Source organism: Myotis lucifugus, unplaced genomic scaffold (assembly GCF_000147115.1).
Source record: "Myotis lucifugus unplaced genomic scaffold, Myoluc2.0 scaffold_248, whole genome shotgun sequence".
Lineage (NCBI taxonomy): Eukaryota > Metazoa > Chordata > Mammalia > Chiroptera > Vespertilionidae > Myotis > Myotis lucifugus.
Window position 1 is genome coordinate 469,099 of NW_005871296.1, and position 25,356 is coordinate 494,454.

A 25,356-nucleotide genomic window follows, 5' to 3' on the forward strand; every position below is an offset into this window, starting at 1 on the left:
GCCAACTGCCTCCCTGCTGGCCAGGTCACCCCACGCAGCCTGCTGTTCAGTCGTTTGGTCGTCCCTCACTAACCCCCCTGCTGGCCTTGTTGCCTCATGTAGCCTACTATTCGGTCATTCTTGTGAGGGCATCCTGACCAGTTTGCATATTACCCTTTTATTAATATAGATTATTGACTATAGTCCCTATATTCCCAGTTTACATCACTATGACTATCCTGTAACTACCAATTTGTACTTCTTAATTTGTTCACCCTTTTCACCCATCCCCCAGTTCCCTCCCCTCTGGAAACTGTAAAAATGTTCTCTGTATCTATGAATCTGTTTCTGTTCTGCTTGTTTGTTTGTATTAGCATATAATATGTGCTCAGAGTAAAGTGGTGTGTTTTTGGCAGGGACATAAAGTGTGGAATAAGACTGGATCTTGAGGTGGCTTGGAATGGAGAATTGACTGCATGTTCTACCAAAGGAAAATGACTGAAACTGTTATTCAACAGAAATAATCATGACACTATTCTCAGGAAGAAACCAGTGATGCTCTGAGGGTTATTGCTTTATTTAGTATTTATTTTATAATAAGTGAAGAATTGCAATCTAGCAGTGACTGGAAATTTACGTGTCCTAACTTTTCCCTATGCTATTTTCATTCATAATAATTTACCCTTTTTAAAGCTCTATGTGGTTTATAAGCCTTTTTTAAAAATATATATTTTATTGATTTTTTACAGAGAGGAAGGGAGAGTGATAGAGAGTTAGAAACATCGATGAGAGAGAAACATCAATCAGCTGCCTCCTGCACATCTCCTACTGGGGATGTGCCTGCAACCCAGGTACATGCCCTTGACCTGAATCGAACCTGGGACCCTTCAGTCCGCAGGTCAACACTCTATCCACTGAGCCAAACCGGTTTCGGCTAAAAACAGCATTGTTTCTTTTTTTTTTTAAAGACAGTCTCTTTTATTTTATTTTATTTTTTAATATATTTTTTATTGATTGAGATATTACATATGTGTCCTTATCCCCACACTAACCCCTATCCCCCGCTCATGCCCTCACCCCCCTGTTGTCCGTGTCCATTGGTTAGGCCTATATGCTTGCATATAAGTCCTTTGGTTGATCTCTCCCCCTTACCCCCACCCTCCCCTACCTTCCCTCCAAGGCCGGACAGTCCAATCAACAGCATTGTTTCTTAATCTCATCCAGTTAAAAAGTCATCTGGAATGCTTATCAAAAAGTAGCATATTATAATTGTTATTACTATTTCATGTAATATGAAATAGATAATATTTGTTCATATTTATCTATATTTTTTCTCTGTTCATTTTTTATTCTAGACTATCCTTTTGGGTTCATTTTTCCTTCTTTTTTTTCAATAATACATTTTTAAAGTTGTTTTGTGTTAGTTTATTGATAGTAAACCCTCTTGGTTTGTGTTTATCTCATAATTTTTTCAAAATATAGCTTTTCTGAGAGCACCATTCTAGAATGACAGTTATTACTTCTCAGCCCATCGAAAACACCATTTTATTGTCTCTGGCTTCTATTATGGCTGTCTGCTGTCAATGTATCTTTGTACGTGATCTTTCTGTCTACTCTTATGATCTTTGTCAAAGCTGGGTATTCTGCAGATTCACTACAAATATCTAGGTCTGTATTTCCTTTTAATTCTATTTCTTAATAGAAATTGTGCTTGATAGTGGGGATTCATATTTTCTGTTAGTTCAGGAAGATTCATAATCATTAGTGCTTGAAATGTTACTTATTTTTCATTTTTTATTGAATTTATTTGGATGACATTGGTTAACAAAAGTATACAGGTTTCAGGTGTCCACTTATACAATACCTCATCTGTACACCATATTATGTGTTCACTACCCCAATAGATATTACTTTTCCTCCATTTTTTACATTCTCTCCTTCAGATCCTCTGTTTAGACTTAGGTTAGATTTTCACATTCTTTCTTTTATATTACTTGACCTCTCTGACATATTTTTCACTTTTTTTATCTCTCTGTGTGACATTTTACAATGTTTTTAGACCTACCGGTATTTTCTAGTTCTAGTTCACCATTTTTCTTTGGTGACATCTAATACTCTGTTCAACCCACCTCCTTTTTCATTTTGTTTAAATTTTAACCATTACATTTTTAATTTAAAAAAACTTCTATTTTTCCTCTTTTTTAAACCTCCTGAGTCAGTTTTGATTGTATCTCATTGTATGCATGGTTGTGGTGCCTTTCATTTCTGTAAACATCCCATCCGTATTTTGTATATCAAATCTGAAACTCCAATATCTGATGTCCTTGGTGGTCTAAATCTATTTTTTTATTTCTTTTTATTCTCACTTCTGGTGGCTAGTTTTCCTGTAAATTTTGTGATTTTTATCTTATATTCAACATTATTTTATTTGGAGGAAATCTTGGAGCCTAAATTAAATATGAATTCCATAGGAGAGAATGATCATTTGTTTCCATGGGGATCCTGGCAGTATTGCAGACCTGGGACTGCTTTCTCCTTTCCAGATTCTCAGGTATAATGCAAGCATCCCAGGTCCAGCTCCCTCACCTTACTGCTAGTGTAAGGTTAAGCCTCCAGTCCTCAGTGCTGATATTGGCATTTACCCTCAAGTGACACTATCTTAAATTTGCACATACAGCTCACATCAAACATTTTAGCTCACTATATTTGCTCTTATTTTTGCTTAGACCCCTGAATACTTTTCTCACCTATTTCCAACCCAGAAATGCTATAAAATTATGTTTTATGTAGAATATGCATTTTTACTTTCTTTTGAAGAGGTTCTTTTAGAGTCTCTAAATTGGCCTACTATTAGAAGCTGAATATAGAACAGTGATGGCGAACCTATGACACGCGTGTCGGAGGTGACACGTGAACTCATTTTTTTGATTGACTTTTCTTTGTTAAATGGCATTTAAATATATAAAATAAATATCAAAAATATAAGTCTTTGTTTTACTATGGTTGCAAATCTCAAAAAATTTCTATATGTGACACAGCACCAGAGTTAAGTTAGGGTTTTTCAAAATGCTGACACGCCGAGCTCAAAAGGTTCGCCATCACTGATATAGATACCTGTTTATAGCACAATAGCAATCTGGGAATTATCAAAATAATTTCATCAGTATAGGTCACTATAGATAAGACAAATCAGAATATTTTAGGACAACAAAAATGAATTGGTATTTGATTTGTCCATATTAGTTATCTGTACTGATAACTTGCTACTTCATGCTTTTTTTTTTACCAGCTTTTAATTTTTTATTTATTTAGTATATTCTTATTGATTTCAGAGAGGAAAGGAAAGTGAATGAGGGATAGAAACATCGATGATCTACTTTGTGCTGTTTGGATACAACCTAAACTATTGTATTAATAAAATATATGAAATATTCCTGTTTTACAAAAGAAGTAACTGGGCCACTAGAAGATTACTACCTTCTAGCTTTTCTTAAAATTTCTATTTTCTTATTCTAATATGTTTAGTATGTTCAAAGGAAAAGGGAGAGTTGGTTCATTAAGAAATCAAAGAACTAAAGTAAGATGAAAGAAGTCATTTGTCAATTCTTTCTTTAGTTAATACTATTTATATACGTATGCACGAATACCTTCATATAGATTTACTTAATCATCCAATTAATATTTATAGAGTGTTTGTTATATGGAATGTACTATTTCACATGCTAGAAAACACAGCAAGAAACAAATAAAAATCTCTACACTTATGGATCTTGTGTCCTAATATCAAGATAGACATAAATAAGGAAAAGTAGTAAAATTGTATGGTAGTTCTAGGGACAAAAATAAACCTTAGAAGAGGAATAAAGTATGATAGGGGTACAATATTAATGGGTAGATAGATTTACTGTTTCTGAGCACTTTATTAATGAACCTTGGAATCAGAGCTGACATGTCACAGGTAGAACACTGCCATAATCAGGGGAACATATTATGGTTTGAATTGTGTCATCCAAAAAGGTGGTATTGTTGGAGTCCCAGTATTTTAGAATGTGACCTTATTTGGAAATAGTGTCTTTACAGAAGGAATTTAGTTAAAATGAGGCTATTAGGGTCCTTAATCCAACATCACTGGTGTCCTTATTTTAAAAAAAAAAGGAAAATTTTGACACAGAAGCAGATGTGCACTCAGGGAGAACCCCAAATGAGGACTGGTTTGTGCTGCAGTAGCCGAGGAGCACCCAGAAGCCTGCAGAGGCATTGAGAGGGAGCATGGTCGCACCAACACCTTTATCTCGGACTTCTGGCTTCCAGAACTATGACACAATAAATTTCTGTTGTTCAAGTCACTCAGTTTGTGGTACTTTGTTATGGTAGTCCTAGCAAACTAATACAGCCATAATTTATTGTAATTAAATCTTAGAAATATTCAGAACAATAGTAGATGGATGATGAGCTAACGGGTTCTAAAACTACTTATAACGCCCTGTAAGCCAGGCAGTTTTTGGTTAATAAATATATATTTACTATGTACCAGTAAGTATTCTAAGTGCATTGCAAATATTAACAAATATGTATCTAGATAGCAATCGTACTATGTAGGTTCATTTGTTATCTCATTTTAAAGATGTGGAGTCCAAGTTTGGTCTCACCATCTACTTCTACTTCCCAAGAGAAGGAAAACAGCCAAACAAACATTAAATGACAGTGCTGAGATTCTTGGGTTTCATATAGGAGATTTCCCATAACGTGTGTACATACACAATTTTTAAAAGTCCCTTTGTTGGTGATAGTGAAAAAAAGGACATGCCCGTGTTCCAATCCCACCTCCATGTTTCCTCAGCCATACACCTTGGCCACCTCAATTAAGCTTTATCAGTCTCCTTTCTTACACTTGCTCATTCTAACTGGGTTATTGTAAAATTAAATCAGGAAATAGATATAAACATAAACATAAAAAGGAGTAAAGTTTTTAATCCATAGTTTGCCCTGAGGATTTTCATTTTTAGAGGGAATATTTCTTCAATACCCCCCAAATAATGTATTAATTTATACACAGTTTGTGAACATTTAGATCTAAAAAGGCATTTAAATTATTTGCACTACACTGAGTGGCTAGATTATTATGACCACCTGACGTTTGTAGGCAAATTAGCTAGAGGGCCAGACCATTATAAATAGGGAAGCAAGTTGTTTACCACGAAAGTAGAAGTGATTTTTTTCTGAAGATATGTGTAAACAACGTGATTTAACAGCCTTTGAACGTGGGATTGAGAAGTTTTGGCACCATCTTACTAAAATGAAAAATACACATGCATTCTAGTTTTAAGGAGATAAAAAATTGATATTAAGTTATAATTCATGATGATTTATGTTGGATAAGCATAAAACTAACCATGTATCAGTAAATCAAGGGAAACTTTGGATTCAGACTTATAGATTGAACTATGTATCAGTCTCAGGTCTCTTCCTTTCATTCACCGATGACATCGAATTTTGAAATGGGAATGATAATAATTAGAATGACAGTGAATTCAGTCAGATTGGATGGGAAAGAATTGTGATGAATTCTTTTCACTGGGGTCCTAGCACAGAGGAGGTGTTAGTCTAGACCAGCGGTTCTCAACCTGTGGGTCTCGACCCCTTTGGCAGTCAAATGACACTTTCACAGGGGTCTCCTAAGACCATCCTGCATATCAGATATTTACATTATGAATCATAACAGTAGCAACATTACAGTTATGAAGTAGCAACGAAAATAATTTTATGGTGGGGTCACAACATGAGGAACTGTATTTAAAGGGCCAGAAGGTTGAGAACCACTGATCTAGACCATTTCTCAAGTGTGTGATGGAGACAGGGGATAATGATCTTTACCAAGACCTGGTGTGTTCAGTGAAGGTAAGTAATGCTAGTTGGTGTAACAAACAGTCTTTAAATCTCAGTTCCTTAACACAGTAAAGATTTGTTCCTTGCTCACATCACAGGTCTGAGGGAGGTTAGATGTCTTTTCTGAGCAGCCCTGGTGCAAAAGAGACTTCAGACAGTAGGCTATTTCTGATGTCCCCATATTTGACATGTGACCTCCATGGTTGCAGAGCAGAGAGTGAACCAAGGCCCACTCCAGCCTTACTTGAGGGGGGAGTGTCAGCTCAAGACTCTCTAATGAGACTCCTTACCCATACACATGTCCCGTGTCTCAGAATCCTGATAGCAGTGTTCTCTCAACATGGCTCTCAAGGCAGCCTGACTTCTCTCTGCCCTGCCAGGGCTCCAAACTAAGGGTGACTTTTGGTTTATTTGTTTGCTTTGATTTGGTTATTCTTTTTTCTGGGGTGTGCATGTGGAGGTATCCTTGGAAACCTTTCCTACCTTTTTAAGGGATAACCAGTGTCTCAAAAGTTTGTGTGTTTTTTTTCTTAAATCAGAATCTATTTGTTATGCAGCAGCAGGGTCCATCAGCTCTTCATAACTTATACATTTAAAAATAATATGTATATGTTAGAGTTTAATATTCTGTTAGAATATAATAATCATGAGGGCAGAGACCATGACTGTCTTAAACTCAACTTTATCTTTTGTACTGAGTAAAGTTCCTACACATAATATTTTCTCAAACCTTCTATGTGACATTGTTAACAACAAAAACACATCTGTGTGACTCAAATATTCCTCCATTTCTTACCCATAATCAAATGAAAAAGAATATCTAGACTAAATGATGGATTGTATATTGGAGTCAGAATTTTACTTGAGAGCTATGCTGTCCAATACATTAGCCAGAAGCTATATGTGGCTATATTCATTTTAATTTAAGTTAATGAAAATAAAATTTAAAATTTAGTCCTTCAGTCACATTCATGATATCTTCATCACCACAGGAAAAAAGTTTATTGAATGACAATCCTATATATGATAATTCAATCCTCTACCTAAAAACTGGATTTTGTAGCTCTCTGAATTCTTTAGTCATGGTATGTGCCCTGGACTAAGCAACTACCTTATTATTTCATTAGAAAATTTTCTTTTCTTCTGCACTCCAATATCCTTAACTTTATTTATCCAACAGCCTGCATCCCCTTTCTATAGCAATAGGCTTTGCCAACTGGGGTTTAAGCACAAACTCTAGTTATTTCTTTTAAATATTTAATGCAATTCAGTCAAAATGAAAAAAAAACCACTAGTTTTATTATTAAGCAACATATTAAGTAGCCACCCCCAATTTTCTGCCCTATCCCTGATTCACAAGAATGAAATGACTTATGGGAGAACAAATATTTCAACATAAGTGCACATACACACAGCACACACATGTATAAATAGTACATAATTAGATAATTGAAGGTAGTTTTTGTCTCTAAGGCCTTATCAGAACATTATCGTGTTCAATTGGCTGGTTCAGAGAGCCCAATGCTTTTCACTCATCCAAATACTAGTAACTCTGTTACTATGAAGGGCTTCATTCAGCCTGATATAACCATGTGTTAGTGCTTTGTTTAGAATTATTTTTGTAATATTCCCTTGAAGAGAAGGTACAGTGTCCTTTCTTTGCAGAATATTTTAGTGATAGTTCCAGAAATTTTGAAGTGAAGTTTTGTAGGCTAGATATATAGGAATATAACCACACTTTCCCGTGGATGTGTGAGCGACAGTGTGGTGACAAAGGCTAACTGCTGTGTTAAAGAAGGATGACTTTCAGTGCTATTCTTGAATGTGTGTGACTTACTGATTGTGTGACTGTGATGAAAAATAAAATCACGTTCACCCTTTGGGGAAAAAGGCAGCCTGTGTATGCAAGGTATTACAAGCTGCATATCAATTTAATATTTCGTGAAATTTAATGCTTGATAAATAACAAAGAAATGAATAAGGAATCTAAAAGCGAAACATAAGCATTTCATTTGGTCCCCTTTGCACAATAGAATGCCAAAACATTTGCTGATACCCTTCTTTCAGCTCTAAAGCATAACCCCATTTCCTTTAAAATATTACCCGAATCCTGCTGTGATTTAGAAAGAAAAGTGGCATCTATCTAATCATGGAACATAAAATTGACTTGGTTGTGTAGTTTACTGGCTTATCTGTCAAAACAGAATTCAAATGTATTTTAGGATTAATTTCTGAGATTTAAAGAATAGCAAGGAAACTTTTCTTATTGTAACTAGCTAGTTATTAATATTATAAAGGAAAGAAAGCAAAGGGAAGTCGGACACTGTAAGCATGGTCACCTGGGAAACTTCACCAGGAAGCTATAGCTTCACAGGGCATTCCTCCTCCAAGGGTATTAACATTCCTCCCCTTCTCCATCCAGTACTGGGCTGTTGGGGGTGAAGGGGGAGGTAGGCACATGCACAGAAGTCAGGGTGGTGCAGGGGAGGTGCTTCCTGTCAGTCTAGCCTGGGAAACAATGGATTGGCTAGGGGTGGACCCCATCAGAAGCATGCAAAATCTTGAAAAGTTAATGGGTTAGTTTGAAGAAGCTCCTGGTTAATATCCCCAGAAAGAGTTCCTCTCTCTTGTTCTCTTGTTCTCTGTTGCTCCCTCTTGTTTAGTAACCCTCACCTGCCCCTGTGTCCTGCCTTCTCTCTCCATAGCCGCGTGGCCCTAACAGCATGGCCCATGGCAGGCTGTTGGGCTGGACTGGACTTTCATGTGAATCAGAAGCTATGGGCACGGGCCTTAATTCTGGTCTTGTTGAAGACAAGATTGGATGTCTTTTATGGTGGGATGGGCAGAAATGGGACCTTGGAGAGGAACCCCCCTTAATTTTACACCATCAAAAAAGCTTTCCATGAAATCCCATCCTCCCATGGGGGCCCCAGGAAATTCATTTCCTTGTGGCACCCCAAGAACTCCCCACTTCCACCGATAACAAAACGAAGTACAAACACAGGGGCAAATAAAGCAGGCACGGAAAGGTAAAACCTCTGAAGTGTTATGTTTTGGAGTTTTTAGCTGATGTTAGCCATAAACAATGTGAATTTTAATGTATCTTATCGCGACAAAGGCAATGTAGCAATCCATAGGATAAATGATAGTACAATTAGCCTCAGATGTTAATGTCCCTCCAGCTACATATGCACTTTACTATTGAATTTACTTTTCAATTCAGTAAAAAAGCAGCAGATCTGTTTAAATTCCTGTACATTTAAAGTGCTTAGCATAGTACTGGCAGGTTGTATATCCTAAGCAAATGTTTATAAAACAGATGAATAAATGAATGAATGCTTTAATTTTCTTTTAAATTATATTTAGTGTACTTGAGTGAAGCATTTTTGCATTGCCTCTTTAAATAAGAATATTTAATGAAGGATTTTTGCTAGAGACAGTAAAAATATTTTTGCAGATTAAAAAAATTGTGGCTATTATAAGTGTAGATATTAGGTTGAAATTGTAAAATATTAATAGCCCTCTTGGAGAATATTGGTTTTGTTTTAAAATACCTTATTTTTTTGGATAATTCTAAGAATAAAAACAAATAATTGCATGATAAAAATAAATAAGCAAGCGAGCCAAATAAACCTTTCTATTGAGCAATTTTTCCACTTAGCATAATTCCCTACAAGTACAGGTAAAATTGTGCCTGTGTCAATAGAATATTTCTTCCTATTGCTAAGTAGTTCTCTACATTCGGCTTAGCCATTCACCCTTTAAACCACATCTTGATTGTTTCTTATTTTTAGTATTACGAATATGTCCTATGGTTATTGACTTCTAGTTTTATTCCATGTAGTCAGAGAATATATTCTGCATAGCTTTTTAAATTTTTTGATGTTTGTTTCTTAATGTGGCCCAGGATATGGTATACTAAGATAAAAGAACCCATTTTTTCATAGTCTCTCGAAAAAATGTATATTCTGCTACTTTGGGGTGGATCATCTTATATAGGTCAATTAGATCCTATTTGTTTATTTTATTGTTCCAATCTGTATTAGTTTCCTGTGGCTGCTGTTAAAAATTAACACAAAGTTTGTAGTGTAAAATAAGAAGGAATGCATTCTTTCACAGTTCTGTAGGTTATTATCTGAAATCAAAGTGTCTCTCTGGAGAATTTGGGGAAGAATCCTTTCCTTGGCTGTCTAGCTTCTGGTGACTACTGGCATGCCATTGTTACATCAATCCAACCAATCAATGCCTCTGTCTTCACATCCTCTACTCTTGTGTGTGTGTGTGTTTTCTTTCTGCTTCTTTTTTACAAGTACATTTATGGTGAGGGTCAGATGGTGTTATAATTTTTGTTTCAATCACCATGTATGATTTGGACACCTCATGAAGAGGACAATCTATTATGTTTACCTGTATTTCTAGTATTTCTGTTCTTTTTTCCTTCCTGATGTTCTATGTTTCTTTTCCTTATTTTCTGTTTAAAGATCCTTCTTCAGCATTCCTGTATTATATCCTATATAATAAAAGGCTAATATGTAAATCGACTGATTGGTGGAACGACCGGTTGCTATGACGTGCACTGACCACCAAGGGACAGATTCTCAATGCAGGAGCTGCCCCCTGGTGGTCAGTGCGCTCCCACAGGGAAGCATTGCTCAGCCAGAAGCTGGGCTCATAGCTGGTGAGCACAGCGGCGGCGATGGCAGGAGCCTCTTCTCACCTCCATGGCAGCACTAAGGACCCCTTGGGGGATGTCCGCCTGCCAGACTGTGAGAGGGCACAGGCCAGGTTGAGGGACCCCCGCACCCCCCAGTGCACGAATGTCGTGCACCGGGCCTCTAGTAAGTAATATGCCATTTCTTTCTGGCTGCCTTGAAAATACTTTCTTTGAATTTAGATTTTAGAAGTTTAATTATTTTGTGACCTGAAGTGAATTTCTTTGAGTTTACCCTATTTGAGGTTCATATAGCTTGTTGAATCTATGTGTTTATATCTTTCATAAAATTTGAGCCATTTGCAACCATTACTTCTTCAAATGCTTTTTCAACCCTACTCTTACTTCTCTCCTTCTGAGACTTCTATGATATAAATGGTATTTCTTTTTGTTATTGCTCTGCACTTTATTGTCTGTCCATTCAGACTGAGTAAATTGTATTGAACTAACCTCAAATTCACTGTGTCATCTCTATTTTTGAGACTACCCAGTAAGTTTTCTATTGTAGTTGTATTTTTCAGTTTTATAAGTTCAATTTGGTTATTTTGATATCTCCTGTTACTTTCTGATTTTCTCATTTTTCACTATTTTCAAAAGAATTTGTAATTGCTTGTCAAAACGTTTTATGATAGCTTCTTTAAAATTCTTGACACATAATTTCAATATTAGATTCATTTCAGTATTGGCATCAATTGATTGCCTTTTCTTGTTGAAGATATGATTTTCCTGAGTCTTATTTTGGTGTTTGGTTTCCTATTATATCCTGGACAGTTTGGCTATTATGTTAGAAGACACTAGATCCTATTTAAATTTTTTATTTTAACAGACAACCACACTGTTTAGGTTTGGCACACAGGTCCTGTCCTACTTTTGTAGGCTGTAGTTGCAATGACAGTGTAATTTTCAGAGCGTATATGGTACTATTTTCATCTGCTTGGTTTATTTCATGCTTCTTGGGCTCCCACTGGTCCTTGCTAATGCTGCTTCACGGGGTAGATTAAGCTCCCTGAGATAGCACTTATTTATTACATATAGCAGATGCCATCTAATGTTATTTATGCATATACTCATATACTAATTCCATACTGAATAACAAAAAAGCAGAAAGGACCATTTGTGATGGGAAATGTGGAAGTTGATACAGAGGAAGAAAAGTGAAGGAAAAGAAAAAGGAAGAACTAATGAGGAAAACCAGTGATGAGAGAGACTAAATGAAGCGAGAATGCTGAAAAAAAGTGTAATTCCAAAGAACAAAGGGGAGAAGGAAGGAGAAAGCAAAAAGGAGAAGAAGAAAAAAAGTGATTAGAAGAAAATATGAGGAAGGAAGGGGAAACAGACCCCAATAGAAGTCTAAATCTTTGAACATCAGAGGTTTGCTTTTACCTTAATTTTAAAAAAATATTAATATACAAATTTTTTACAATGAAGTTGTATATTATGTAAATCTTTCTTATTATGCCTTTAATATTCCAACAATGGGAAATTATATGTAATTAATAGCACCTCTTCCCTCCAAAAGCAAATCAGGCATATATAAAACAATTTGGAAATATTTTTCAGAACAATTATTTTCTTTGTATTCAAATCATAGTGTGCAGGCAGTTTTTGAAAGTTTGCCTTGAATTGAAAGTGTCCTGTTTATACTATTCTCTGTGTTGTATAAATTTGGCTCCCTCCCCACCCCCATACTTTGATATCTTTGAAAATAGAACTTTATTTTATCTTTTTATGCTTATCATCCAGAGGTGTACTAGTAAATAGAGAACAACAAATACTTCAATGAATAACTGAGAGTATTATGTATAAAATAATGAAACACCAAACACTAGAAGAAACTGCATAAGATAAAGTGAACATTTGATCCCATAGAAATTATAACATCAAGCAAGAATTCAACTTTATTTCCTTATGTCGATTAGATCTTGGTGATTGGTGCAGGGGGAAAAAAGTAAATGATAGTTGCAGACTTTGGAGTCCAGATCTCTATAGTTTTACCCCATATTTCTTCTTTGCCTCTTGTTTCATCAAGTAGCCTAAGTACTTTATGCTGTGAAAAATAAAGACAAATAAATTTATTGAGTATATTCATGGTAGTGGAAAGTGACGTGGGTGAAACTGATGTACAGTCTTGGTTGGTCAGCTCAGGCTGTTCTTTCCAGGTAACTGCAACCACCTTCCTGTCCAGGTGTTCTGAGATACCTTATTTTAACCCAAGCAACTTATGTAGATGGCTAGATTGTAAGTCCATGTTCCTTTCCTATGGTGCTTATCCCCTCTGAGTGGACACCAAGCTAAGATGGCACAAGCCTGTGTTCATTAAGTTTTCCATTAAGCATCAACTCCCCAAATTCATCAAAAAGCACAGGAAGAAGGGATAGATTTAAATTACTAGATATTCAGATACTTTATATTAAATGAATTTCTTTAGTGCTATCTTGGTTTAGGAGGTTTATTTTTAGTTTATATTGAACATGCTGGTTGAATTAATATCTGACAGTTACTTTCCAATAATGTTAGCTTAGTTATATCTAGTTTAAATTTTTATTTTTAAGATCAAGTGACTTGTCCATTAATATAGTCACTGCAAAGACTACTATATAGTCAAAGGACTGTAGCTGGTGGAAACATGACTTATATAAGGCCAAACAATTATTTTGATTTATTTTAATCTCTTGGACTTAATTCTCTGAGTGTTATTTTAATAACAATTAAGTGTAGTTACTCTGTTATTATTAAGAAGATTGAAAGTTTTTGAACTGGCTCATGAACCAGTTTCATTATGTACCTGGGTTTAATTTAATTTTGAATGACAATGTTTTCCTATTTATTTCTCCTTGATCTCAGACTTCATTTTATCATTGTCTTTAGAATGTGGCCAAGTAGAAAACAATAACAAATGTTTTGATTCAGAACCATAAATTTTACACTGGCTGTAAATATTAAATAAATTTGCTTGAATGAATGTAGAAAGTCAGTATGGCTAATAAAGCATTTCTTGCTTTTCCTCTTCAGATACTAATTGCATTTTTGTGAATCTACTATGTGAAAAACACTGATTAAAATCCCATGTTAATTTCACAGGTGATGGAAGTCAAAGGACAAATGATCCACGTCCCAGAATCAAATTCCATTTTATTCTTGGGCTCTCCATGTGTGGACAAGTTGGACGAACTCATGGGCCGGGGACTGCATCTCTCAGACATCCCCATCCATGATGCCACCCGAGATGTCATTTTGGTTGGCGAGCAGGCTAAGGCCCAAGATGGCTTGAAGAAGAGGATGGATAAATTAAAGGCAACTTTAGAAAGAACTCACCAGGCCCTGGAAGAAGAGAAGAAGAAAACAGTGGATCTTCTTTACTCTATTTTTCCCGGTGATGTAGCCCAGCAACTGTGGCAAGGGCAGCAAGTGCAGGCCAGAAAGTTTGACGATGTCACCATGCTCTTTTCGGACATAGTTGGCTTCACAGCCATCTGCGCACAGTGCACCCCCATGCAAGTGATCAGCATGCTGAATGAGCTCTACACCAGATTCGATCACCAGTGTGGATTTTTGGATATTTATAAGGTAAGGGGGCTTAATTATTTATATATAAATCCTTTTTAATAAGAAATTGTGATCTTAATTAAATTGTAGGGACCTACTTTTCTTTTGTACTTAAACTTGATAATAAATGATTGATATCTCTGATTTAGACATCTGTGTACAGGATACAGGTATTTCTGCTTTATTAGTAAACTTCTATTATGAGTCAATTTGTAGTATTGATATACTGCAGATAACTGTGAATCATGGTATTGCTCAGTAAGGAAAAATTCTGTAGAGCTAATCCTTTATCGTCAATATTTAAAAAATTAAACTTGCTGAATACTAGACAACTTTTAACCACTTAATGTCTTTCTTGGAGAGTGGGATTCCAAAGTAAGAACTTTATGTTGACAGTTAAAAAGAAGCAATAAGCTATGCTAAAATATACATTGCATTATCAGTTAAATCATGGTTAATCAATATTTTGTATTGCATTGTCAATTAAGTGAGGTTCCTCTAATTCTGAAAGGACACATGTAAATATTTTAGCTATTGCCCAAATGACCAATGGTTTTTGGTGGAAGAGAAGAAAAATAGTGGAAGAGCTTTGAAAATGAGTACTAATCACCACTGGGGCATCTGTTTTGATGAACTCCTTATTATTATTACAATCATAGCAATATTTTGTGTGATTCAGCCCCGATCTACCTAATATTATTTTGGTATAGGATAGAACAAAACATGGGTTTATTATGTGAGACAGAAAGTACGTTTAATATAAACAAAGAGCAGTGAACTGTAGGTTTTTATTTTCTTCTTTACTAATCCATCTATTCAGCTATTTCTTTTTATAGTAAGTTCTGCAAATAAGCATATTTGGAAAAAAACTATCTGTTTGCATTGCTTTCATTAAAGCATATCTCCTTCAGAGAAAGGTGTTATCTAGCCATTATCCTATCCTATATAATAAAAGGGTAATATGCAAATTGTCCCCTAGACCGGGAGTTCGAACGGAGTTCAACCAGGTGGTGGGGGCAGCTCACCAACCACCCAGGGACCTTCCTCACAGCCAGCCAAGTCCCATGGGACCCGATTGGCAAAGGCCGGCCTGACCCCACCCTTGCAGGAATTCATGCACTGGGCCTCTAGTGTATAATATATAGCCAATGCTATCTCTTTAAGTGAGTCTCTTTTGAGGGGTAAATATTCAGTGTGAAGTGTATATGAGGGATTTGTTTTGTTATAAAAAATAAGATTACTTATAAGTTATTTTTAACTTTCTTATAATTTATTGGTATACAGTTTATGGTAGTGGTAGCCTAATGTCTGATTCGACACCAGAGACTCTGCGATGAGTGTGTCATGTAATTCCCAGCCATGTGCAGAAGACGAGCAGGTCAGCCTGACTCTGCCAGCACTTTTCTTTTTTTTATATTTTATTATTTTTTTTACAGAGAGGAATAGAGAGAAACATTGATAAGAGAGAAACATTGATCAGCTGCCTCCTGCACACCTCCTACTGGGGATGTGCCCACAACCCAGGTACATGCCCTTCAACCAGAATCGAACCTGGGACCCTTCAGTCCGCAGGCTGACACTCTATCCACTGAGCCAAATCAGTTAAGGATCTGCCAGAACTTTTCTTCCTCCAGCCTTGGGCACTAGTGCACTAATCTCTGCAGCCACCAGTCTCCTCCCTCTGTACCACTGACTTGCTGTGTTAGCTTCCTCCAGCTGAAGTCATCATATGTTATTTTGGTCCCAATTTCACACAACTAAATGAGAGTGATAAACAGGTAAATAGATTCTTCTTTGGAGAAACATGGGAATCCCTCATCTAAATATAAGCATCAGTTAGGTTTTGATCTTAACATGGGATGTCTTCTGAGGGTAACAAACAATTTTCAAGTTTTAAGAATATTTTTAATTAGATTTTTTTAGACATCAAATATCTCTTCTTTGGAGGCAAGCTAGAATACTTCCCAGAAAAAGAAAATCTATGGGAATATCCTGTATGAACCTCAAATTATCCTATATGTTATTAAATCATGGACAGTTCCATATAGTGATAATTATCAGCAAGTGTTAACTTTCAGAATGGATCTGCTGTTTCTCTGATACTCAAGACTGTGCTTTCTATCTGCCTGTCATATATGTATATATTTAAAAAGAAACTAAACAATTCTAGTTCACAACTTCTCTTAAATAGAACTTGCTTATGAAATTTTAGCAATAAATTATAAAGTAATACAATTCCACGGTGAGGTGTGTTTAACATATCTTTGATGCCAGTATGTACATGTATCTTGGACAAGATGTATAGGGCAGCTATGATGTTTGCTCAGGGTTATGGTGGTTGAGTTCCCAGACTAGGAAACACTCAATTATGTGCCAAAGCCAGAACAATGATGGTATGGTCAGAGAAGGAAAGACAAAACAAAACAAAACAAAAAGAGAGAGGAACTTATTTTGGTATAAGATAAAACAAAGCATATTATGAGGACCATTTGAGGAGGAATGCAGATTAGAAATCATGTATCTGACTTGCCTAATTTTAAATTTCTAGTCATCATAATCATTTAAAGTAATTTTCTAGGAAATTTAAACAGTGCTACTTCCATGAACTATATGCTAAAGTTTTAATTATTATTGGAAAAAAATCTCAAAGGCAATAGAATATTTTAAGAACCATAAATATGCTGATTTTATAAAATGAAATAGAGTTTTTCTGGATTTAAAATTTGTAGAATTTTTGTAAAATAATCATACCACAGAGGAAAAGGACAATATAGCCCAGTTTTGTTTTATGTTAGAAAAGTAAAAGGAAAGTAGGTAGAGCTGAATGCCAAGAAAAAAGAGCCAGAGAGAGTGCCCCACAAGGGGCATTCAGAGTCTGCTGTGCACAGTGACCCCAATTTCAAAATTTGTGGTTGTGCCTTTCTTGATCATCTTATTTTTCATGTTTTCCATCACTAGGGAGATGACGCAGTGATGAATAATTCTAATAGAATTCGGCTAAATTAAGCTATAATAAAAACTTTCTGCTAAAATAATCAAAACCTTCTATAAAGCAGGATATTTAGGAAGAAGCTGTAGACTTTACTGTACATATTTCATTTCCAGTGTTGAGAAAATTAAAGTCTTTACAGTGCTTGGCTGCCAAGCTGTTACAGGTGTATGAATAGTAAATAAGAGCTAGGTAACCTGAAGGAAGCATGGATTATAATTTTGATCCTCTTATAATTAGAAAAATATTTAGTAAAAAGTCAACATGAATAGTACAATATGTAATATTTTGCTTCTCAAGTTTTATAGGGTATGGAGAATGAACAAGATAAAGAACTATAACTCTTTTAAAATCAATGTCATATATCTATATATATAAAAGCCTAAGCGACCATCTGATTGTTTGACCATTAGCCTGGTAGCTATGACGCACAAGGACTACCAGGGGGCAGACACTCTGACCAGTAGAGGAGGGAGCCTGATTCTTCACGGAATTGGCCATGGGTTAGGTTGCTGCTGGGGCACTGTCGGCCCTGAATCTGCTTCACCCGCACCCCAGACCCAGACAGGAGGGAACTCAATTCTCGGGTGTGTCACCCAAGAACAGCCTTCTCGTAATCCAGGACCCTTCGGGGGATGTCGGAGAGCCAGTTTTGGCCTGATCCCCACAGGCCAGGCCGAGGGACCCCACTGGTGCACAAATCCATGCACTGGGCCTCTAGTACTATAATAATTGTATTGGGAATTGAAGCAACCTAATGTGGATTTTGCCTGAATTTACATATTCGCCTCTGGAGAGCCCTTTAGTTAGAAATAAGGGAGAGGAAAGGAGTAGGATGAGTCCTTTTTCATTTTCCTCTCATTCCATTCAGCCAAGACTATGATATCCCAGGACTACCTTCAATACACTCCTTAGAGTTCTCATCTTTTCACCTTTACCCACTGTTTTTACTTTTCTCTAGTTCTATTACCTATGAAGCCTCGATTCCAAATCAGACTAATATGTGGCGTTGTTACATTAGCTTCATTTTCAGACAGAGAAACTAAGTTCTAGAAGGTTACATACTCCAATTAATACAGCTGATGAGCGCTAGCCAGTACTACTCAGTGGTTAGAGTGTTGACCTATGCATCGAAGGGTTGCAGGTTGGATTCTGGTCAGGGTGTGTGCAGGAGATTACCAATCAATGTGTCTCTCTCACGTCGATGTTCTTTTTTTCTTTCTCTTTCCTCCTCTCCTTCCCTTCCACTCTCTCTCTAAAAAAGAAAATAAATGGGAAAAATATGCTTGGTGAGGATATATATATATTTATTAGAGGCCTGGTGCACAAAAATTTGTACACTCGGGGGTAGGGGGTCCCCCAGCCCGGCCTGTGCCCTCTCACAGTCTGGGTCCCCTCGGGGATGACCACCTGCTGGCTTAGGCCCGCTCCCTGGGGGATTGGGCCTAAGCTGGCCATCAGACATCCCCCTGACAGCCCAGCAGACCTCGGGGGATGTCCACTTTGCCAGTGGGGAGCAGGCCTAAGCTGCAGTCGGACATCCTTAGCGCTGCTGAGGAGGCAGGAGAAGCTCCCACCACCACCGCTGTACTGGCAGCCATCAGCCTGGCTTGTGGCTGAGCAGAGCTCCTCCCATGTGAGAGCGCCCTGACCACCAGAGGGCAGCTCCTGCATTGAGCGTCTGCCCCCTGGTGGTCAGTGTGTGTCATAGTGACCAGTCATTCCCAGTCTTTCTGCTGTTAGGGTCAGTTTGTCTATTACCCTTGTACTATATAGGATAGAGGCCTGGTGCATGGGTGGGGGCCGGCAGGTTTGCCCTGAAGGGTGTCCCGGATCAGGGTGGGGGTCCCGCTGAGGTGCCTGGCCAGCCTGGGTGAGGGGCTGATGGCTGTTTGCAGCTGGTCACACCCCCTTCAGGGTGGGGGTCCCCACTGGGGTGCCTGGCCAGTCTGAGTGAGGGACTGAGGGCCATTTTCAGGCTGGCCGGCGACTGAAGCTTCCAGCCTCTCCTTTTTTTCTTTTTTTTATTCTGGGATTTATTTACCTTCTATAATTGAAACTTTGTTGCCATCACTGGAGTTGAGAGCCGGGCTCCTGCTCACTCCAGCTCTGTGGCCACGGCCTGCTGAAAGCAGGTATCTGGGGTTTGTTTAGCTTCTATAATTGAAACTTTGTTGCTTTCGGAGCTCAGAGAGTCGGGCCGCGGCAGGCAGGGAACCTTGGCTTCCTCCATCACTGGAGCAAGCAAGCCTCCTGCCCGCTTCAGCTGCGTGGCTGCCAGCTGCCATCTTGGTTGGGTTAATTTGCATATCTCGCTGATTAGCCAATAGGAGGCATAGCAAAGGTATGGTCAATTACCATGTTTGTCTATTATTAGATAGGATATATATATATATATTAGAGGCCCAGTGCACGAAATTCATGCATGGGGTGGGGGGTCCCCTTAGCCCAGCCTGCACCCTTTCCAATCCGGGACCCCTCGGGGGATGTCTGACTGCTGGATCAGGCCTAAACCGGCATTCAGATGTTCCTCTCACAATCCTGGACTGCTGGCTTCTAATGGTTCACCTGCCTGCCTGCCTTCCTGGTTGCCCCTAACTGCACCCCCGCCAGCCTTATCGCCCCTCACTGCCTCTGCGTACCAGCCTGATCGCCCATAACTGCCCCCCTGCTGGCTTGGTCACTCCTAACTGCTCCCCTCGCTGGCCTGGTCACCTCTTACTGCCCCCCCTGCCAGTCTGGTTGCCCCCAACTGCCCCCCCCCTCCGCTGGCCTAGTCACCCCTCTCTGCCCCCCCTGCCAACCTAATCGCCCCAAACTTCCCCCCCCCTGCCAGCCTGGTCACCCCTCACGCCCCCCTCCTCCAGCCAGCCTGGTCACCCCACGCAGACTCCTGTTTAGTTGTTTGGTCATCCTTCACTAACCCCCTGCCGGCCTGGTCACCCCCCGCAGCCTGCTTGTTCAGTCGTTTGGTCATCCCTCACTAACCCCCCTGCTAGCCTGGTCATAGGCAGCCATCTTGTGAGGCCGTGAGGGTTAATTTGCATATTACCTCTTTATTATATAGGATATGTTTTTGATCAGAATTTGAACTGAGGCTTGTCTGATTCTAGAGCCTACAATATTTCCACAAGACTAGGCTGTGGTCTAGACAAAGATGAAATACTAAAAGCAAAAAATAGAACCTGTTTCAGGACTAAGTTACATGATCAATAACTACAGTTATATTGTTGAGTGATAAGAAAAGCTCTAAGAACACCTTAACCAAAGCCACTCCCTCCCTTTCCAGTAGCAACTAGTTCAGAGTTTCGAGAAGCTGCATCTTAAAAGTCGGGCATTCTCCCATCTGCCAGCCTCCCTGTGTGTCAGAAACCAGTCAGCATCTTCTCCCTATTTCTCCTCACAGAGAAATAGCATATCAAGAATGGGACAGAGGGATCTACAATCTGGAGTGCAGGCAGTAGGGATATAAGTTTAAAATAATGAATCTTTTTTTAAATCATATTTCCCAGGCGACTCTGAAAAATGGTGGTAATAAAATACTTTTCTCTGTTGGGGTAGGGGGGCATTCCCTTATCAAAACCTGAACTGGGTTTGGATATGTTGGTGGAGTTAAACATCAAATATCGATTTCAGGCTTGGGTTGGGGAGAAGGAGTAAAACAAGATGGAGCAACCAGGAAATGCCAGGAGCAGAATTCAGTTAGATCTGGGAATCTGATGTTAAAAATCTAAAAAGCAACAACACAAAGTTCATATTGGCAAGGGAATGCAAGTATTCTAAGTCCAGGTGGGAGAGCTAAGTCCAGCAGAGTAGGAAGGGGCAGAAATCCAGACTCAGGAGACACAAGACCTTGGTCCTGGGTACAAGGGGACTGGAAATGGAAACCAGGCAGTGTGTCCTGGGAGAAGTAAGAAGATGGCAGCAGGACACACTTTGATACAAAACCAAAGGCTTTTCCCTGGCCAGGAGCAGATGTAGAGTCAGAGAGGACCCCCTCTCTAGAGTCAAAGGGAACCAACTTGGGCAACTTCATTGAAATACAGAGATGTCTTTTGAGACCTTAAGTGCCACAACAGGAACTAGACCCACAGAGATGCTAGAATTAGCAGGTTATTTCTATCCGTTCTTGAAAATGAATAAAATATATTTGGGACACTCACAGCATTAATTCAATTTGCAAATTGCTAGATACCTTGAGCTCTGAAAATCTTCAAAGACCAATGGAAATACTCTATTGACTTTATAAGCTCCAAACCTCCATAGATACAATAGCAAAAAGGACTAGTAAAACCATTAAGATCATGTATGTTTCATTTAATTGATATGTGTAGATTGTTTAGTCTCTCTTTAGTCTATTAACTATAGATTCCTATTAACTATAACTCCTTGGCTACTTTGTGGGGGAAAAAAAGTCTGTACATTCTAAAAATAAATACGGACTGCAGAAGTAAACAGAATAGATATCCATGATAGAAAGGTTGATGTAGAAGGTGATCAGTATTCACTTTTCAGTGGGCATGTTCATATCCCAGGGAAGCTGAGAGCCAGATGAGCCCTTGGATTTATATGTCTTGGTGCCGATCCCCAAGGCTTTGCACCGATGCGCTAGCAGTTTGTAAATTAGAGAAGGAGCGATGTCAGATTTGAATCCCCCTCTTAAACCTCCTTGGTAAGGGCTGAAAGCAGACGTTTCTCACATCAAGTTACAAGGCTGCGGAACTCTCTGCCTCAGGAATTTTGATGTGTTTTGCCATTTGACAGCATGGAGCTCCTGCAGCGGCTGCTCCCTGCACCTTCAGCCAGGCTTCAGAAAATACAGCAGAATCTCAGGGATATCGCTCCAGTGTGACCTGGATTTTGCAGGGGGTTGGCGGGAGGTGGGGGTGGGAATGAGGTGCTTTCTTTTCCCCTTATTTTGTTTTATGATAAAAAAGCCTTTTAAGTACTTAGGTACTTAGGTTATTCTTGGCATTTTATAAATATGTATATAACATGTTACTCCATTTCCCAGCACTGTATGCCAGGTCCATTTAGTAAAGAATGAACGTTTCTTTCTCCACCCCCCTCCCCAAGATTTACATGTTTTCTGCTTTTGAAATGAAAAGCTACTAAAGATTTATGTTAGTTCTTTTTAGTGGATTCCATCAACATCAATGCCTTTTACTTTTGCTGCTCTTTCATTGGAAATGAAGTAACAGTATCTTCCTAGAAAACCTAAAAAAGAGGAATTTCTGAAGTGAAAAAACACACACGCCATTCTATTCATTTATTCACTCAATCAATAAACATTTTTGAGTCACTCACTTAATAACGGGGCATGAGTCCCATAGAAGACTATACAATGTTATGGAAATTAGTATGTATTTTTAGCACAATTTTAATGAGCAGAAAAGAACTAATTTATATGCTTTAGAAGGTAAGGTGAAAGTCACAGATAAGCATTCTGTTCTGATATCTTTTCTACTGGTGGGGTTATATTGTCGAATTTTAAAATACCCTAAAAATTACCTGACAAAGGTTTTGCTTCATTTATATGTTTGGCTTTGGCAAGCACTTGGGCTGGAGGTAAGGGTCAAATAAGGGGAAGGCTGGATCCTTTATCCTGTTGCTCTCAATCCGTTCAGCTAGAGCTGCTGAATCCTAGCGCTGGCTTCAGTACACTACTGAAGTTTTCATCTTTCCACCTTTAACCACTTACTTAACCTCTCTGCTTCAGTTTTGCCATCTGTAAATAGACTACTTTTATCTACCGCATAGTTATAGTTTTTGAGCTTTTAGACGAAATTTATGTAAAATGTTTATTACGATATTATATCCATGGCAGTAAATGTAGATGTTAGTGATCATTCTTCAAATAGGTGTTTCTGGGTATGTATGGTGAGTGTGTTTCGTATGCATATGCTTGTATGTGCATGTGTTTGTGTGTACACAAAGATTGTGTAGCTGGTGCTTATTACATAAAGATAAAATGCCTATTTGCTCAAGTTAATCCTTTCAGGTTATTAGAACCACATTGTCTGCCAGAGGAAGACTGAAGGAAGGGTAGGTAGAGAGGTAACAGTAGGGGGAGAGACATAGATCCCTGAAATACAGGATTTGTATGATCTTTACTGGGTCCTTATGGACATTATTTCTCGAAGATGGGTCCACAGTTCATCTGCATGGCTTAGTTTTATCTAAATAACCTGAGCCACAATATGAAATTCATGAAGACAAAAGTGTTGCTTTAAGTCATGTCGACTTGTGCCATGTCTTGACCAACACTATGAAACTGAACCTAAAATGCTTATCTTCTTATATTCTAATATGACTTCGGGATTATTTTTTTCTCTATATTCAGAGAACATTTCCTTTTACTCTTGTGACAAATTCTGAAACAGTTAAAAGGCTAAAATAATTTGGATTGCCAAGCAGAAATTGAAATTGATAAAAGTGTCTTGCTGAATTTATCAAAGTGTTTTGGGGTTGTTGTTTATTTCCCTGTTGATTTTTAATTTCCTAAAGAGTTGGCAATTGCTAAGATATTGATGTTTTTGATTTGTATAATACCGAGTATTATGGACTGAATGTGTGTGTCCTCGAAAAAATTTAATTATTGAAGCCTGTCTCCCAGGGTGATGGTGTTTGGAGGTAGAGCCTATGGAGGGTAATTAGGTTCAGGTGAGATTATAAGGACAGGGGCACCATGATGGGATCTGTGTCCTTATAAGAAAAGTAAGAGACCAAAATTCTCTCTGCCAGGTGAGGACACAGGTGGCCAGCTGCAAGCCAGGAAGGGTCCCTCACCAGTGAATGGAACCAAACTGGCCAGGACCTTGATTTAGGATTTCTCAGCTTCCAAAATTGTCAGAAAGAAAACTCTGTTTTTAAGCCACCCGATCTATGCTATTTTGTTCTATCAGCCTGTATGTAATCAGACACAAAGGAAATGTGTATCAGTTCTGAAAACAGTCTGAAAATTTATGATGCATGTCTCTAGCAAGTTTTCTTAGTGTATTTGGTCCATGCTGCTCGGATTTCCGATGTCTGTAAGGGTGAATATTACACCATGATGCCTTATGCAGTTTATGTCATTACAGAATGTCTAACTTTTGTGTGGCCATAAACTGTAAAGAAGTTCTGAGCTAAGCTGTTTGTCACTAACACCTTTTTCAGAATAGTATGGCAAACTAGCTTTTATTTGTGTCCATTTTGCAAGTTTTACCACATAGTGAATTACTTCAATATGTTTATTTTAAAAATCCACCTAAAATACCAACTTTTCTTCATAAAGAATTATTGTCATTAAGTAATAATTTATTTTACCCTGAGTTCCTTTAGCAGAGGATTTCTGGCATGTTTCAGAATGGGAATATGTCAGTTATGTTCCCATCAGGGTTTATCATGCCTGGCTATTGTAAGAGTTTATGAAAATAGAAATTGATCTAGATCAGAGACTTCTCACTTACACTTACCTGATAGGATAGCATCAATGCCATCAGCAAATCGTATTGAATTTGATAGTTTCTATTACCTTTTTCACTAAACCTTGAATGAATGCTGTACTGTAGGAGAAACATTGTACACAATCCTCCCTCTGTTTACCAATTAACAACAGTGATTTAAAGGGTACAGATTCCTTAATGCAACATGGAATTAAAGGGATGGAATTCACATTTACTCAATACAAACTGTGTTCCAGATGCAGTGGAAGATGCCTTAATTGTGATATTTGTTTTCCAGGAGAGCCCTGAGGGATGGGTGCTGTTATGTCCTTTTTGAAGATCGGTGTAGCAAGTGGCAGAGATATTATTGGAATTTAGTTCTGATTCAGCTAAAAGCTTGTATTTTAGAAAACAATGGCAGAAATCATTTATGAATCAGATAGCTAGTGTTTCTAATTAGTTAGAGGCAGAAATAGGACCAAAGATTGTTCTAGCATTTATCTATGTATACTTCATAAATTGGTATCCTGTAACTTTGACAATCCCCAGGAAAATTTTATACCTTTAAAATGAGAACAACAGTATGTCACAGGATTGTTCACAGGGTGAAAAAAGCTAATAGCAAAAGACCTTTTTATTATGAACAAAGGGCCCTTGACATAATAGTTGGAGGGTGAGCTTAAATTTTTAAATTGCAATTTGAATTTTAGCCTAGAGTTAAGAATATAACTAGTCTCCTTTTTAAACTCATTCAACAAATCTGCACTACCTTTTTTTTTTGCACTACTTATTAGTATGGGTGGCCTTCATAAAGATTT

General features: G+C 38.0%; 1 protein-coding gene across 1 annotated transcript in view; it reads left to right on the plus strand.

The window, feature by feature from the left end:
* Positions 1-25,356, plus strand: part of GUCY1A2 (guanylate cyclase 1 soluble subunit alpha 2) — a 279,157-nt gene that overhangs the window by 167,510 nt on the left and 86,291 nt on the right. Inside the window, exon 6 of the mRNA XM_006098838.3 lies at positions 13,658-14,143. Coding sequence (XP_006098900.1) covers positions 13,658-14,143 — 486 coding nt within the window. The remainder of the gene's footprint in view (positions 1-13,657; positions 14,144-25,356) is intronic.